The sequence below is a fragment of the Aquarana catesbeiana genome, linkage group LG01, assembly GCF_042186555.1.
Source record: "Aquarana catesbeiana isolate 2022-GZ linkage group LG01, ASM4218655v1, whole genome shotgun sequence".
In the NCBI taxonomy this organism is placed as follows: Eukaryota; Metazoa; Chordata; class Amphibia; order Anura; family Ranidae; genus Aquarana; species Aquarana catesbeiana.
This window is the reverse complement of record NC_133324.1, coordinates 991,480,752-991,498,279: the sequence shown is the minus strand read 5'-3', so window position 1 is coordinate 991,498,279 and position 17,528 is coordinate 991,480,752. Positions and strand designations below refer to the sequence as shown.

Below are 17,528 nucleotides of genomic sequence, written 5' to 3'. Positions count from 1 at the left end.
ATCTCCTGAAGATGGGACTGGCTGACTGTCATGAAATACCAAGTCGTCCCCCCCCCCCCCCCCCCCCTGTGACTGGTGACCCCGGAACTTCCGTTCCCCCATCCCTCCTGTGACTAGTGACCCCAGAACTTCTTTTTCGTGGTCATTAGCCTCCATTGTCCCCCTCTCATGTCTGATCCCCCTACTGAGTGTTCTCACCTTCCACCCTGCAGGCCTCAGACGACACGTTCCTGGAGAAGTTGTGCGTTGGATGTAAAGCAAATCCGCACTTTGAACGAGCGCGAGGAAGGGACCCCGGATTCATCATTCACCACTATGCTGGGAAGGTAAGTGAGGGTCCCGTGGTGTTAAGGTGAGGGGGGGAGGTAGAAGGGCTCTATGTCCTCATTGTCCCCGATGTCCCTTCCAGGTCCAGTACACGGCGGTGGGGTTTTTGGAGAAAAACAGAGACACCGTCCCCACCAACATACAGAACCTCTTCATCAACAGCGTCACCGGACTACTTGGCCTTCTCTTCGCAGGTAGGTCCTCCATCTCCCCTCCCCCACTGTCCACAGGTAGGTTCTCCAGCTCCCTTCCCCCTCCAACGCTGTCCACAGGTAGATCTAATTTAAGGTTGATCAGCTAAAGGGAATTCACTGTATAAACACTGCTACTGCACCCCTACTAGATCATCGTCATCATCATCTTCTTCTTCTTCATTTTCTTGTTCGTCTTCTTTTTCTTTAGTTCTACACTGCTATAATCACTACTACATTGCTATTACACCAATTCTTTACTGATACTACACTGCTACTACACCACTACTACTTTGTTACTATACTGATTCTACACTGGGTCCGGGTCCCATGCTGCATTGTGAACACAGGGGGTCGGCCGCTCAGCACAGTTGCTGTTCACAGAATGCTTTGCATATTTTCATTGAATGTGAAGTGTTCTTTGATTGGAGGGGTGGGATGTTTATGTCACACTCTCCACCTCATCCAATCAGAGAACACTTTGAATTCATTAAAAAAATTGTTGCGGGTTTAATGTTGTGGCTTCACACTGAGAGCGCTGATGTGACTGAGTTCCCGGCTGCAGAATCCTCGGCATGGTAGATCTTCATTCTCCGCCATCTTGCCGTGAGACCCACAAAGTCTAAACACCCCTCCCCCCATTCATGAACAGATAGAAGGTGAAATCTATAATGAATGGATCACCTCTCTGAGAGTCACTGAGCTCTATCCAGAGGAAGAAGAGTTCACAGAGAAGAGAGCTGCTCCTCAAACATCTCACAGTACCGACTGGAGATCCATCATTAATAGACTATTGGAGACTCTCTTAATGAGGTCTCTCTTCACTCTGGGAGGCCCAGCTCTGCAACCAGCTCTTGCTACAATTTCAGTGTATCACATTGCAGCTAACTGGACCAAGACCACCAACCACCGTGACCGTGTATTCCTGGGCCGTGTATTCCTGGGCCGTGTATTCCTGGGCCGTGTATTCCTGGGCCGTGTATTCCAGGGCCGTGTATTCCAGGGCCGTGTATTCCAGGGCCGTGTATTCCAGGGCCGTGTATTCCAGGGCCGTGTATTCCAGGGCCGTGTATTCCAGGGCCGTGTATTCCAGGGCCGTGTATTCCAGAGCCGTGTATTCCCGGGCCGTGTATATCAGGGCCGTATATTCCAGGGCCGTGTATTCCCAGGGCCGTGTATTCCCAGGCCGTGTATATCAGAGCCGTATATTCCAGGGCCGTGTATTCCTGGGCCGTGTATTCCTGGGCCGTGTATTCCTGGGCCGTGTATTCCTGGGCCGTGTATTCCTGGGCCGTGTATTCCAGAGCCGTGTATTCCAGAGCCGTGTATTCCAGGGCCGTGTATTCCAGGGCCGTGTATTCCAGGGCCGTGTATTCCAGGGCCGTGTATTCCAGAGCCGTGTATTCCTGGGCCGTGTATTCCTGGGCCGTGTATTCCTGGGCCGTGTATTCCAGAGCCGTGTATTCCAGGGCCGTGTATTCCAGGGCCGTGTATTCCTGGGCCGTGTATTCCTGGGCCGTGTATTCCTGGGCCGTGTATTCCTGGGCCGTGTATTCCTGGGCCGTGTATTCCAGGGCCGTGTATTCCCAGGGCCGTGTATTCCCAGGGCCGTGTATTCCCAGGGCCGTGTATTCCCAGGGCCGTGTATTCCCAGGGCCGTGTATTCCCAGGGCCGTGTATTCCCAGGGCCGTGTATTCCCAGGGCCGTGTATTCCCAGGGCCGTGTATTTCCAGGGCCGTGTATTCCCAGGGCCGTGTATTCCAGGACTTCCAGGGCCGTGTATTTCCAGGGCCGTGTATTCCAGGACTTCCAGGGCCGTGTATTTCCAGGGCCGTGTATTTCCAGGGCCGTGTATTTCCAGGGCCGTGTATTCCCAGGGCCGTGTATTCCCAGGGCCGTGTATTCCCAGGGCCGTGTATTCCCAGGGCCGTGTATTCCCAGGGCCGTGTATTCCCAGGGCCGTGTATTCCCAGGGCCGTGTATTCCCAGGGCCGTGTATTCCCAGGGCCGTGTATTCCAGGGCCGTGTATTCCCAGGGCCGTGTATTCCAGGACTTCCAGGGCCGTGTATTCCCAGGGCCGTGTATTCCCGGGCCGTGTATATCAGGGCCGTGTATTCCAGTACTTCCAGGGCCGTGTATTCCAGGACTTCCAGGGCCGTGTATTCCCAGGGCCGTGTATATCAGGGCCGTATATTCCAGGGCCGTGTATTCCAGGACCATGCTTTACATGAGCAACTTCAGCAACTGCCTTCTGCTCTTTGGTGTGGATGCCTGAGAACATGAGAGAAATTTCCAGAATGCGTAAAGTCCTATGGCTGAAAACCTGGACAGCAGCAGCTGTCTGTATAAGACGTGTCACACGTGTGCCTTCTGAGGAAGACGTCTTTTTGGGGAGCCACTTGACCAATTCATCAAAGATGTCACAGAGAGAACCCCCGCCCTCAGGAGCCTCTACTGTCTCAAATCACAGAGAACCTTAACCCTCTTCCTGACTTCATCTTTAAAACTAAAGTTCAGTCCTTCCATCCAGTACAAGGCTTGGCCCACAAAGTCCACCAAGTCTTCCTCGAAGCCCTCTTCCCTCATCCCTCATCCCTCTTCAGTGGGGGGGACGTCATTCTCGGGGTCACAGATTTCCCAGACTTTGTGCATTCAAAGGGGTACAAAATCCAGTTCTAATCTCTACTACCTCGCCACGTCCTTCTCTCAATCAACCAAATAATGTTCAGAATGTGGTGAACCATCTCTGAGGAAGTCATCCTGCCAGATGCTCCACTAGACTGGGAGGTGACTCCATTCTGTGTTCAGGACCAAAGCCCACCGGAGGTATTCTTCATATTCGGGATTTAAAATCCCTCAACAGATTCCTTCAAATTTCAAAGTTTTACACAAGTTCTGTAATTTCACCTCCTAAACACGAGGAAGATATGGAATCCATAGACATTCCAGATGCCCATCTGCATATTCCCATCAAAGGTGTGATTGTTTCCTGGACTGCGAGTAGACAGCCTCATGAAAAGCCAAGGGAGGCTGGCAGTTCTTGCAGCTAATCGTGCCGACACGTATAATCCCTCAAATAGTCATTACATGTAAGCGATCGGCCCTGGACGCAGGCAGTGGGATTACATGTAAGCAATTGGCCCTGGACGCAGGCAGTGGGATTACATGTAAGCGATTGGCCCTGGACGCGGGCAGTGGGATTACATGTAAGCAATTGGCCCTGGACGCAGGCAGTGGGATTACATGTAAGCAATTGGCCCTGGACGCAGGCAGTGGGATTACATGTAAGCGATCGGCCCTGGACGCAGGCAGTGGAATTACATGTAAGCGATCGGCCCTGGACGCAGGCAGTGGGATTACATGTAAGCAATTGGCCCTGGACGCAGGCAGTGGGATTACATGTAAGCGATCGGCCCTGGACGCAGGCAGTGGAATTACATGTAAGCGATCGGCCCTGGACGCGGGCAGTGGGATTACATATAAGCGATCGGCCCTGGACGCAGGCAGTGGGATTACATGTAAGCGATCGGCCCTGGACGCAGGCAGTGGGATTACATGTAAGCGATTGGCCCTGGACGCAGGCAGTGGAATTACATGTAAGCGATCGGCCCTGGACGCAGGCAGTGGGATTACATGTAAGCGATCGGCCCTGGACGCGGGCAGTGGGATTACATGTAAGCGATCGTCCCTGGACGCGGGCAGTGGGATTACATGTAAGCGATCGGCCCTGGACGCGGGCAGTGGAATTACATGTAAGCGATCGGCCCTGGACGCAGGCAGTGGGATTACATGTAAGCGATCGGCCCTGGACGCGGGCAGTGGAATTACATGTAAGCGATCGGCCCTGGACGCAGGCAGTGGGATTACATGTAAGCGATCGGCCCTGGACGCAGGCAGTGGGATTACATGTAAGCGATCGGCCCTGGACGCAGGCAGTGGGATTACATGTAAGCGATCGGCCCTGGACGCAGGCAGTGGGATTACATGTAAGCGATCGGCCCTGGACGCAGGCAGTGGGATTACCTGTAAGCGATCGGCCCTGGATGCGGGCAGTGGGATTACATGTAAGCGATCGGCCCTGGACGCAGGCAGTGGGATTACATGTAAGCGATCGGCCCTGGACGCAGGCAGTGGGATTACCTGTAAGCGATCGGCCCTGGATGCGGGCAGTGGGATTACATGTAAGCGATCGGCCCTGGACGCAGGCAGTGGGATTACATGCGATTAGTTGGGAGAGCCGGTAGCCTGCCATTGCTTTCCATAGGGCTGCCTATCCACAGCTAATCACAGGAACCCCCACTGAGGTCTGGAAGCTAATCACAGGCAGGGTGGGTGTGGATGCCCCCCTTACCCATCTCCTCAGCACTTTCTACACCTGGCGATAGGAAACAGCCCCAGTTTGTTGCCCTTTGATCTCTTCTCAGCTCCCGGAGACTTCAAAAAGGTCCCTGCACTCATTGCCCTCCTAGGAAATCCGTCCATCCAGGTGACAACCTTCTCCTCTCTCTTCCACAGAACTGTTTAGACAAAAATCTGCTCTCCAGCCTTCCCTCCACCTGGAGTATTTGTCTTCCAAGTCACGGCCCAATCAGAAGGCTTCCTTACGGAAAATGAACACTTCCTCTGGAAACTCATGCTGGAAGAAACCTCTCTGAGAAACTCTGCGTGAGATTTCTGGGCCTCGGGGTCACCTCCTTCCAGGCTCTTTCATGCAAATGTTGGCATGGATCAGCCCAGCTCCTTCTCTCAGCCTTTCTGAGCTTCTATCCAACCAAGTCAGGACCTCCCTAGCTTGGTGCATCTCCAGCCCTGGTAATGGGGAAGTTTGTTTCTACCATACAATGGTGGATGATGGAGATGGATGGAGAAATGCCATCAAGTGTCCACATCCCAGAAGTGGAGAATTGGAAGGAGGATCACCTCTGCCATCACCACCTGGATTGAGAGGATTGGGCCCTTCACCAGGACATGTCAGAGATGAGGACATGGACCTCCCGGCTTCCAGGTTCTGCAAGTTACCTGTCTGGATCCTCCAGCACTGGTTGCGGACCATCAGGTGGTTCCCTGGTCTCTGGCTAGTTTCTGCCTTTCCTCCAGTGTGGAATCTTCCAGGACCTGGAACGTATAAATGCTGAGACTGCTAGAAGATGACCCCTGACCCCTTCCAGACAGGCTGGATCTGATGTCCCGGGGCACCTCCATTCCATCTGCTTCTCAGTCTCTGGCTTTAACAGCATGAACCCCAGGACCTGAGGGACAAGGGGGTCTCTTTTATTCCCACCCCTCCAGAAAGATCTACTATCCTGCCTGGAAACCCACAGAGACTTCAATCCCAGAGATGGCTCTGTGCCGCGCATTCTGGCCTTCCTATAATCAGGTCTTCCCCAGGACTTGGCCTTCAGATAGAATAGAACATTGTTCTCATTTTGGAATGAGTAATGAAGGGTTATAACCCCTGGGTTTTTTTTTTTGCCATCATCGCATTTTGGAAATTTGGCTTCACGTCCTGTCCCAAAGTCCCCCACACTCCGCTTGAGTGCTTTCGTCATATACCGCTTCCTCCAGTCTGAATATAGATATCAGATATTCCAAACCGCTGACAACCAAGAACTAGGCAGTATTCGTTTGGTTGCTCAACGTGAACTGTTTATTGAAACTCAGGTAAACACTCGGGACAATCCCCCCCCCCCCCCCCACATTGCATTCCAGGCAAGGTAGACTGTCCAATTAGCAGGGAAAGCTGTTGGAGGAATTCCCCCCTCCCTCCTCACAGCAATCCCACATCCCATAACTTTTCTCTCAAGGCAGACAGACACAATAGAACAATGGAGGAATACAGCCACACCCCAAACGACCCAACACAGAGCACACCATAGTATGAGACAATATATAATATATATATATATATTATACACACACATTATTCCAGTGTGGTTGTACAGTGAGTCTGGTTAGTACAGATCAGACTGGGGTTCTCTGTCACTCTGTGTCCCTAATGTGTACATAGGAGGTGCATGGGGAGCTGAAACAAGGGTTTCCCAACCTCCACAAGGGATTCTGGGTTCCACGGGCCCCCAGCCCAAAGAGACTCCATCACACATCTCCCCTTTTGCAGGGAACTAACACAGGAGGAGACCCCAGATGGGTTAACTCCGAAATTAGTTAGTAGTTCCAGTCCCCCAATGCCGGTATCCACACAGTACCCCAAATAAATGGTCCCAAACAGAGCAATGCTCACCCAGCCAACCTCTGCCTCTCTCGGAGAACATACCCGCTGCTGGAGAGAAGTGTGGACTGGCCCTTCTCCCTGGAGTCCTGTCAGCCACTGGACAGAAGACTGGGTGGCTGGGCTCACTTCATTATAATGTGGAGGATTTGGCCTGACTGCCCAGCCTCTCTGGAGTATACAGATGGAGACCGCATCTTTTTTTAGTTGAGGGCGGAGACCAGCAGCCCTCTGCTCTGAGACTTCAATCCCAGAGATGGCTCTGTGCCGTGCATTCTGGCCTTCCTATAATCAGGTCTTCACCAGGACTTGGCCTTCAGATAGAACATTGTTCTCATTTTGGAATGAGTAATGAAGGGTTATAACCCCTGGGGTTTTTTTTTTGCCATCATCGCATTTTGGAAATTTGGCTTCACGTCCTGTCCCAAAGTCAAAACAGAAAGTAAGGAAATCTCTGCAAATTAAGGGAATTCCTTGGGCCCCCCAGGTCACCAGAACTAGTGTCCCCATTGGAAGATTTCCCCTCTATCACTTTTCTGGGGACAACCCAAAACTTGGGGTTTTCTTTTACTTTTAATGATAATGGTAATTGGGAGAAATAGAGAGGGGGAATCTCCCCCCATTTGGGCACAGACAGCAATAAAAACCCGACAGGGGGTCTCATCCCTCCACCCTCCATCCAACACAAAAAATGTTTTTACTTTAGTTGTAGTTTAAGCTAGGATGAGGGGCAGGACAGCATATTTGGGGCACAATACATTGGGGGGGGGGGGGGGGGGGGCAGGAGGGCACATTATGGGGCACAATACACAAGGGGGGCAGGAGGGCACAATATGGAGGGCATGTTATGCGGCACAATACATGAGGGGCCAGAGGGCCACATTATGGGGCACAATACACAGGAGGTCAGGAGGGCACATTATGGGAAACAATACACGGGGGGCCAGAGGGCACATTATGGGGTAAAATACGCAGGGGGCATAATACACAGGGGTGCAGGAGGGCACAATATGGGGCACAATACACAGGGGGGCGGGAGGGCACATTATGGGGAACAATACACAGGGGGGCACATTATGGGGCACAATACACAGGGGGGCAGGAGGGCACATTATGGGGCACAATACACAGGGGGGGCAGGAGGGCACATTATGGGGAACAATACTTGTTTGGCAGGAGGGTACATTATGGGGAACAATACACAGGGGAGCACATTATGGGGCACAATACACAGGGGGGCAGGAGGGTACATTATGGGGAACAATACACAGGGGGGCAGGAGGGTACATTATGGGGAACAATACACAGGGGGGCACATTATGGGGCACAATACACAGGGGGGCAGGAGGGCACATTATGGGGAACAATACACAAGGGGGCACATTATGGGGAACAATCTGGCGGTGATGATGTGACAGTTGCTCGGGTGTCTGAGGTTGTAGCAGATTGAAGGGTGCTCGGTGTCTGATCTTCTCTCATTTTCTCTGTTTATAGCGAGTATCTCCAGGACGGGAACTCTGATGCCACAGAAAGGAAAAGTAAGTGTGACAGGAAGGATCCTCCTCCATTATGGTGACCTATAGATCCTGTACAATAATCTATAGATCCTGTATAATAATAATAATAATAATAATAACCTATCAATTCTATATAATAATAATTATCATCTATAGATCCTGTATAATGATAATGTATAGAACCTGTATTATAATAATAATCTATAGATCCTGTATAATAATAATGATAATCTATAGATCCTGTATAGGGATAACTGTAACAAAACGTCCCCCACACTCCGCTTGAGTGCTTTCGTCATATACCGCTTCCTCCAGCCTGAATATAGATATTAGATATTCCAAACCGCTGACAACCAAGAACTAGGCAGTATTCGTTTGGTTGCTCAACGTGAACTGTTTATTGAAACTCAGGTAAACACTCGGGACAATCCCCCCCCCACTTTGCATTCCAGGTGGGGTAGACTGTCCAATTAGCAAGGAAAGCTGTTGGAGGAATTCCCCCCTCCCTCCTCACAGCAATCACACATCCCATAACTTTTCTCTCAAGGCAGACAGACACAATAGAACAATGGAGGAATACAGCCACACCCCAAACGACCCAATACAGAGCACACCATAGTATGAGACAATATACAATATATATATATATATATATATATATATATATATATATATATATATATATATATATATATATATATATATATATATATATATATATATATATATATATATATATATATATATACACACACACATTATTCCAGTGTGGTTGTACAGTGAGTCTGGTTAGTACAGATCAGACTGGGGTTCTCTGTCACTCTGTGTCCCTAATGTGTACATAGGAGGTGCATGGGGAGCTGAAACAAGGGTTTCCCAACCTCCACAAGGGATTCTGGGTTCCACGGGCCCCCAGCCCAAAGAGACTCCATCACACATCTCCCCTTTTGCAGGGGACTAACACAGGAGGAGACCCCAGATGGGTTAACTCCAAAATTAGTTAGTAGTTCCAGTCCCCCAATGCCGGTATCCACACAGTACCCCAAATAAATGGTCCCAAACAAAGCATTACTCACCCAGCCAACCTCTGCCTCTCTCGGAGAACATACCCGCTGCTGGAGAGAAGTGTGGACTGGCCCTTCTCCCTGGAGTCCTGTCAGCCACTGGACAGAAGACCGGGTGGCTGGGCTCACTTCATTATAATGTTGAGGATCTGGCCTGACTGCCCAGCCTCTCTGGAGTATACAGATGGAGACCGCATCTTTTTTTAGTTGAGGGCAGAGACCAGCAGCCCTCTGCTCTGTTGCCAGCTCTTCTGCAGCGTTGGTAGCATCATTCTGAGGTGCCATCTGCTGCTGGGAAGGGAAGCCGGCTGCTCCATCTCCCTTACCCTCATCTGGCTGCTGGGATGACATGTCTCTGGTACTGTCTCCCAGGTGCTGGGGAGGAAAAAAACACTTCCTCCACCCTGGTCAACTGTTGGGAAAGGAGGACGAACACCTCCTCTCCCTTCTCCCCCTGGATCTTAATCTGCTGCTGGGAAGTGACCATCTCCTTCCCACCCTTGGCCTCCAGAACTTCCGCAGATGTGGGGCAGAGGTTTTGGACCCTCTCTCCAGTTGTTAGCGCTTAAGTTGGAGAAGTTTCTGGTAACTCCACTGATGTTGCTGGCAGAAAATCCCATGTCTCTGTCAGTATTGTGGGAGAAAGGCCGACTACCTCTTCTGTCAGGGAGGCTGAAGCTTCTGTTGGTGCTGGGCAGAGCTCAGTGATGTTTGGCACTGATGCCCGCTCTGCTGGAGGCTCACCAGGTTGTCCTTCCTCAGCAGAGAAGTCTATTAAATTCCCCGTCTCTGGAACAGGTGTCTGGGGATAGAGATTCACCATCTCCTGTCCGTAGAACCCAGAAGATGTTATCGGTGCTGGGCAGAGGTTAGCAGAGCTCTGCCCTGTTGTCAGCACTTCAGCTTTGCAGACTCCAATCTCCGGATTTTCCACTGCCGATTCTCTGGCATGCTGCTGAATGTGTTCTAGCAGTTTCCTGTATGCCCTTTCCAGATGCTGTTCCTTCCTTAGCAAATATTCCAGGTCCAGTTTAAGCTCTGAGACCCCTGCAAGACCGAGCATAGATTCTCTGTATTCTCGCAGGTCCTCAAAGGGTAGGTTCCCCTTCATTGCCAAACAAAAATAAAACATCTATAAGGCTCTCCCACAGCAATCCAGGGCCGCCAAAGTCATATCCCTCCAGAGAGCATTCTGTCGTCTCCCCTAAATATCCCTCCTCTGCGTGCCATTGCAGAGCCCGATAACGATTGTCCTGCTCTATTTCCTGCTGGACCAGCCTGTCCAACTCAGTCACCCATTGCTCCTGGGGATGATCTCCCAGGAATGCCATCCGCAATGCCCGCTAGTCACTTTCCCGTTGCTCTGGGGTTGGAAAGCACTTGCCCTGTTGCATACCAGTGACCTGGAGGTGACCTGGAGGTGACCTGGAGGGCTCCAATCCAGAGTCCTACCCGAATCTGCTGCCTGAGCTCAAGGTATTCATCCTCAGACACAGTCCTGGTGTGTGCTAAAAGGACGATCCACAGCAGTCCCGGGAACTCTGATGCCAGGTCCATATCTCCGCTGGGGTGACTGAAGTCTGCTATCCTGATCTTGGATCCCGGTGAAGGTTTGGATGTCCCAGACTGCAGGAAGCTTTCCCACTGCTTTCCACCAATGTAACAAACCGTCCCACACTCCGCTTGAGTGCTTTCGTCATATACCACTTCCTCCCAGTCTGAATATAGATATCAGATATTCCAAACTGCTGACAACCAATAACAGGGCAGTACTCGTTTTTGCTGCTAAACATGAAACTGTTTATTGAAACACATGTACAGAGAGGTAACACTCGGGACAATCCCCCCCCCTTTGCATTCAGGGCGGAGGAAAGACTCTCCAATCAGCAGGGAGAGCTGTAGGAGGAATTCCCCCCTCCCTCCTCACAGCAAATACACATACACATCCCATAACACTTTTCTCCCAAGGCAGACAGACACAATAAAACAATGGAGGAATACAGCCACACCCCAAATGACCCAATACAGAGCACACCATAGTATGAGACAATATACAATATATATATATATATATATATATATATATATATACACAACATTCCAGTGTGGTTGTACGGTGAGTCCGATTAGTACAGATCATAGTGGGGTTCTCAGTCACCCTGTCCCCCTATTAGAGACACAGGGTAACTTAGACATAGGAGGTGCATGGGGAGCTGAAACAAGGGTTTCCCAACCTGTCCAAAGGTTTCTGGGTTCCACGGGCCCCTCGCCCAAAGTGACTCCCATCACAATAACGTTGTTTGTTCTCCAGGCTCTGTTCCTACAGGAATCCTCATCCGCTCGCAAAATGTCAGTTGGAGCGCAATTCCGGGTGAGCGCATTTCTGTGAGATCTTCCAGCAGTCTTCCCCACATCCCCTCCTCCCCCTTTCACCTCCCTATTTCCACCCCCTTTCCTTCCCCCTTTTAGTGCGCGGGGTCTCTGGGCGGGTCACTGCAGTGAGCGGGGTCTCTTGAGGCAGTGGGTAGGTCAGTGCAGTGGGCGGGGTCTCTTGGCGCAGTGGGTGGGTCAGTGCAATGGGCGGGGTCTTTTGGTGTAGTCAGTGCAGTAGGTGGGTCCATGGGCAGGGTCTCTTGGCACATTGGGCGGGTCATTGTAGGGGGCGGGGTCTCTTGGCATATTGGGCGGGCCATTTTGGTGGGCGGGGTCTCTTGGCACAGTGGGTAGGTCAAGGGGCAGAGTCTCTTAGCACAGTGGGCAGGTCAGTGCAGTGGGCTGGGTCCCTTGGCTCAATGGGTGGGTCAGTGCACTGGGCGGGGTCTCTTGGGCAGTGGGTAGGACAGTGCAGTGGGTGGGGTCTCTTGGCACAGTGGGCAGGGTCTTTTGGTGGGTCTCTTGGAACAGGCGAGTCAGTGCTGTGGGTGGGGTCTCTTGGCGCAGTGGGTGGGTCAGTAGGTTTGGTCTCTTGGCACACTAGGCGGGTCAGTGCAGTGGGCGGGTCTCTTGGTGCAGTTGGCGGGTCAGTGCAGTGGGCAGGGTCTCTTGGCACAGTGAGCGCGTCAGTGCTGTGGGCGGGGTCTCCTGGCGCAGTGGGTGGGGTCTCTTGGCTCAGTTGGTGGGTCAGTGCAGTGGGCGGGGTCTCTTGGCATTGTGGGAGGGTCAGTGCAGTGGGCGGGGTCTCTTGGCTCAGTGGGCGGGTCAGTATAATGTGTGGGATCTCTTAGTGTGGTTGATGGGTCAGTTCAATGGGTGGGGTCTATTAGCACAGTGGGTGGGTCAGTGCAGTGGGCGTGGTCTCTTGAAGCAGTGGGTGGGGTCTCTTGGCACAGTAGACGGTTAAGTGCAGTGGGCGGGGTCTCTTGGTGCAGTGAGTGGGTCAGTGCAGTAGGTGGGATCTCTTGGTGCAGTGGGCGGGTCAGTGGGTGGGGTATCTTGGGTCAGTGCAGTTTGTGGGGTCTTTTGGCACAGTTGGCGGGTCAGTGCTGTGGGCGGGGTCTCTTGGCTTAGTGGGCGGGGTCTCTTGGCTCAGTGGGAGGGTCAGTGCAGTGGGCGGGGTCTCTTGGTGCAGTGAGTGGGTCAGTGTAGTAGGTGGGGTCTCTTGGTGCAGTGGGCGAGTCAGTGGGTGGGGTGTCTTGGGTCAGTAGGTGGGGTCTCTTGGCACAGTTGGCGGGTCAGTGCTGTGGGCGGGGTCTCTTGGCTCAGTGGGAGGGTCAGTGCAATGTGTAGGGTCTCTTAGTGTGGTGGATGGGTCAGTTCAATGGGTAGGGTCTATTCGTACAGTGGGTGGGTCAGTGCAATAGGTGGGGTCTGTTGGTGCAGTGGGCGGGGTCTCACTTTGCACTCTCTGGTCTCCATAGCGCTCTCTGGGTATTCTGATGGAGAAGATGTATTCCGCCTCTCCACACTTCATCCGCTGCATTAAACCCAACAATGAGAAGCTGCCCGGAGTCTTCAATCCCGAGGAGGTGCTGAGACAGGTGAGAGAGGGAGGGGCTGTGCTGGGGTGAGGGGAGGGGAGACTGAATCGATGGGGGGGGTTCCTGCCCCCCCCACATGTATTACCTCTGCAGGTGACACCATGGAATGTCAGAACACGGAGTGCCGATATGTGCCGGTAGTATGGGACCTGTGGAGGCCGGTAGGTGACAGGATACCCACCGAGGTACCAATTCAGGCGGCAGGAGAGCAAACCAAGAACAACCAATTACTGGTATGAGAAGGCCAAGGTCACATGACTCCTCCTACATGGGAAGGTAGACCGCTGAGCGCATGCGTGGTAATGCACTCCCTGTTGTCACCCCCGTTATAATGGGAACACGCTTGTCCCCGCACTGATCTCCTGGAACTAACTGGACCTTCCTTGCAAGGGGTCCTGGTCTTCATTCCAGAGGAAGAGGGGACCGAGGTGCCCAGTGCTGGGGTGAGGGAGGCTGACACTGAAATGAGGAGCTCAGCCATGTGGAGGGGGTGAGTTTGGTGAAGGGGGAGGGGCTCAGCCAGGTGAAGGGGGAGGGATTTAGCTAAGTAGGGGTATAGAACTAGCTGTCCTCTCTGTCCAAAATGTGCACCTCACTATCCTGGAAGAATGTCCCTTTTCCTCCAGGTGTAGAAAGTCCATCCTCATATGTCGAGCAGTTTGTTTTGCGCCCCCCAATATACAGGTCTTTGTATTCCTTCTTGCACTGCATATAGGGGGTCCCTTCCTTGTGTTGGTGTGGGGTCCCTTCCTTGTGTTGGTGTGGGGTCTTCTGGATGTCCAGGAGTCTCTCTGTATTGCTGGGGTGGAAGGACATTGGGATGGGATGTTTGGTAGATTCAGCCCAGAGTGTTAGGAAAACACGTCAGTCTTCTTAAAGGGAGAAGGACCTTTTTCCAAGACTCTGGAGTCACGTTTTGTACAGAGAGGACAACTGACTTAAAGAAAGAGGCCATCTATATCATACTGGAACATTTATCCCTGAACAGGGGCGGGGCCTTCAACGCCATCTGTCTTCCACCTATAATGCTGGTGTAATGCGCCCACCCTGGTGACGTAATGATAACTCACACTTTCATCCATGTCAATCAAAGGATTAACACCTGTGCAGACTTCCTGACACCAAGGATGGGGATGATGGAACTAGAACGGGGAGGGGCTCCACAATGTTTACACCTCCTATCCTGTTCTTGAATCTGCCTTTCCATGGTGATTAGATGAAGGCATCGGTGTCACCTGTGTGGATAAATATGTTGGGGGATGTTCCGAACACTCATTAGGAAGCCTGGCCATGGTGTGAGTTCAGGAAATGGATATGGAAAGGATGCAGATTTCTCAGACTAGGAATCACCAGAGTATTGGTTAAGAGTGGAGAGAGACGCATTTCTGTTTCTCTAGGTTTTGTTATCCCAGACCGGGGCCCAGGGTTTGAAGGTTCCAATGTGTTTTGGGTGGGAAGGTCCTGTATCTGGGTTTTGCTGGAGGCATGTAGCCTGTGTGAGTGTACAGGTGTGCAAGTTCCTTATAAGCCTGAGAATAGCTTTGAGCCTCCAGCCTGAGCATAGCTTTGAGCCTCCAGCCTGAGGATAGCCCCGAGCCTCCAGCCTGAGGATAGCTTTGAGCCTCAAGCCTGAGGATAGCTTTGAGCCTCAAGCCTGAGGAAAGCCCGAGCCTCCAGCCTGAGGATAGCTCCGAGCCTCCAGCCTGAGGATAGCTCCGAGCCTCCAGCCTGAGGATAGCTCCGAGCCTCCAGCCTGAGGATAGCCCCGAGCCTCCAGCCTGAGGATAGCCCCGAGCCTCCAGCCTGAGGATAGCCCCGAGCCTCCAGCCTGAGGCTAGCCCCGAGCCTCCAGCCTGAGGCTAGCCCCGAGCCTCCAGCCTGAGGCTAGCCCCGAGCCTCCAGCCTGAGGCTAGCCCCGAGCCTCCAGCCTGAGGCTAGCCCCGAGCCTCCAGCCTGAGGCTAGCCCCGAGCCTCCAGCCTGAAGATAGCCCTGAGCTCCAGCCATAAGGGGGGTGTTCTCCCATTTGAAGACTGGGTGTGATCCTGTATGGAGGCAAAGGGGCTCCAGGCTTGAGAGATTCCATGCCCATTGGACTGAGAGATGGGATAGCTGAGGAGACTAGGAGAGTCTGGGGGACTTGAAGGAATCTGTAAGTCTCAGAGGAGTGAGAGGATTCGGTCTGTCAGAAGAACCCGTGTCTAGAGGCCAGGAGTGGGCCCATGCAGCCAGGTGCTGTAACCGAGGCTGAGTGAGCCAAGACAACCTGGACAGCTAAGTGATAGTCAGAGGGACTGGTAAGAGGAGAAGAGAGCCAGGTGACTCAGCATTTTCAGATTCTTGTTTTGCTTTGTGAAGCTGATATCCCCGCATGAGAAACTTTGTGTTGAACTTTGCTTTAATCTCACTTAATAAAAGTGGGCTGCCCTGCCCTAAAATACAGTTCAGACTAAGACAACTTAATAATATGTATCTACCATACTGAGCCTAATCACCCCAAATCACAAACTGAGGAAAAGTCAAAACAAGTCCAACTGGATGTGACCAACTACTACTAGATCTACCATGACCTGGATACATAAGACCAACTACTAATAGATCCACCATGTCCATGAGAGCAACTACTACTAGATCTACCATGACCGTGAGACTAACTACTACTAAATCCACAATGACCATGAGAAAAACTACTACTAGAGCCACCATGACCATGAGACCAACTACTACTAGTTCCACCATGACCGTAAGACCAACTACTACTTGATATACCGTGAGACTAACTACTACTATATCTACCATGAGGACAACTACTACTATATCTACCATGACTATGAGTACAACTACTACTAGATATACCGTGAGACCAACTACTACTGGATCCACCATGACCGTGAGACCAGCTACTACTAGATCCACCATGACCATGAGACCAACTACTACTAGATCCACCATGACTGAGACCAACTACTACTAGATCCACCATGACCGTGAGACCAACTACTACTGGATCCACCATGACTGAGACCAACTACTACTAGATCCACCATGACCGTGAGACCAGCTACTACTAGATCCACCATGACCATGAGACCAACTACTACTAGTTCCACCATGACCGTAAGACCAACTACTACTAGATATACCGTGAGACTAACTACTACTATATCTACCATGAGGACAACTACTACTATATCTACCATGACTATGAGTACAACTACTACTAGATATACCGTGAGACCAACTACTACTAGATCCACCATGACCGGGAGACCAACTACTACTAGATCCACCATGACCGGGAGACCAACTACTACTAGATCCACTATGCCCGTGAGACCAACTACTACTAGATCCACCATGACTGAGACCAACTACTACTAGATCCACCATGACCGTGAGACCAGCTACAACTAGATCCACCATGACCGTGAGACCAACTGCTACTAGATCCACCATGACCGTGAGACCAGCTACTACTAGATCCACCATGACCTCAATATACATGAGACTAACTACTACTGGATATACCATGTAATATGTCTTCCTCTATTTCAGCTGCGGTATAACGGTTTGATGGAGACACTGCGGATCCGGAAAGGTGGCTTCTCATGGCGACCTACATTCCAGGAATTTGTGGAGAGGTAAATGTCCGAGTTTCCTGAAAACTATTAAATGTTTATTTTTTAGAATAATATTTGATATAAATAATCAAAAATCTTCATAAACTTTCAGACAAGAAAAGGAGATCAGTCTGACTCCGCCTCCCATGATGTCATCTATACCTCCTCCATATTTCCAGTGCAGTGATTGGATGAGGGGAATGGTGGAAGGTCTCCTGTCCTAATCCAGGAATAATTCTATTCTTTCCTCTCCAGGTACGGAATCTTCCTTCTCACCCCCAAAGTGCCGGTCAGTAAAGAGAGGTGAGTGCGTCCAGTGTGTGGCTGTGACCCCTGACCCCGGTGTGCGGCTGTGACCCCTGACCCTGGTGTGCGGCTGTGACCCCTGACCCTGGTGTGCGGCTGTGACCCCTGACCCTGGTGTGCGGCTGCGACCCCTGACCCCGGTGTGCGGCTGCGACCCCTGACCCCGGTGTGCGGCTGCGACCCCTGACCCCGGTGTGCGGCTGCGACCCCTGACCCCGGTGTGCGGCTGCGACCCCGGTGTGCGGCTGTGACCCCCCCCACGTGCGGCTGTGACCCCCCTGACCCCGGTGTGCGGCTGTG

At 51.9% G+C, this 17,528-nt stretch overlaps 1 protein-coding gene across 1 annotated transcript in view; it reads left to right on the top strand.

The window, feature by feature from the left end:
• Positions 1–17,528, top strand: part of LOC141124070 (myosin-IIIb-like) — a 137,372-nt gene that overhangs the window by 87,335 nt on the left and 32,509 nt on the right. The window contains exons 14-20 of the mRNA XM_073612173.1: positions 213–326; positions 410–521; positions 8,241–8,284; positions 11,639–11,698; positions 13,185–13,304; positions 16,858–16,943; positions 17,178–17,225. Coding sequence (XP_073468274.1) covers positions 213–326; positions 410–521; positions 8,241–8,284; positions 11,639–11,698; positions 13,185–13,304; positions 16,858–16,943; positions 17,178–17,225 — 584 coding nt within the window. The remainder of the gene's footprint in view (positions 1–212; positions 327–409; positions 522–8,240; positions 8,285–11,638; positions 11,699–13,184; positions 13,305–16,857; positions 16,944–17,177; positions 17,226–17,528) is intronic.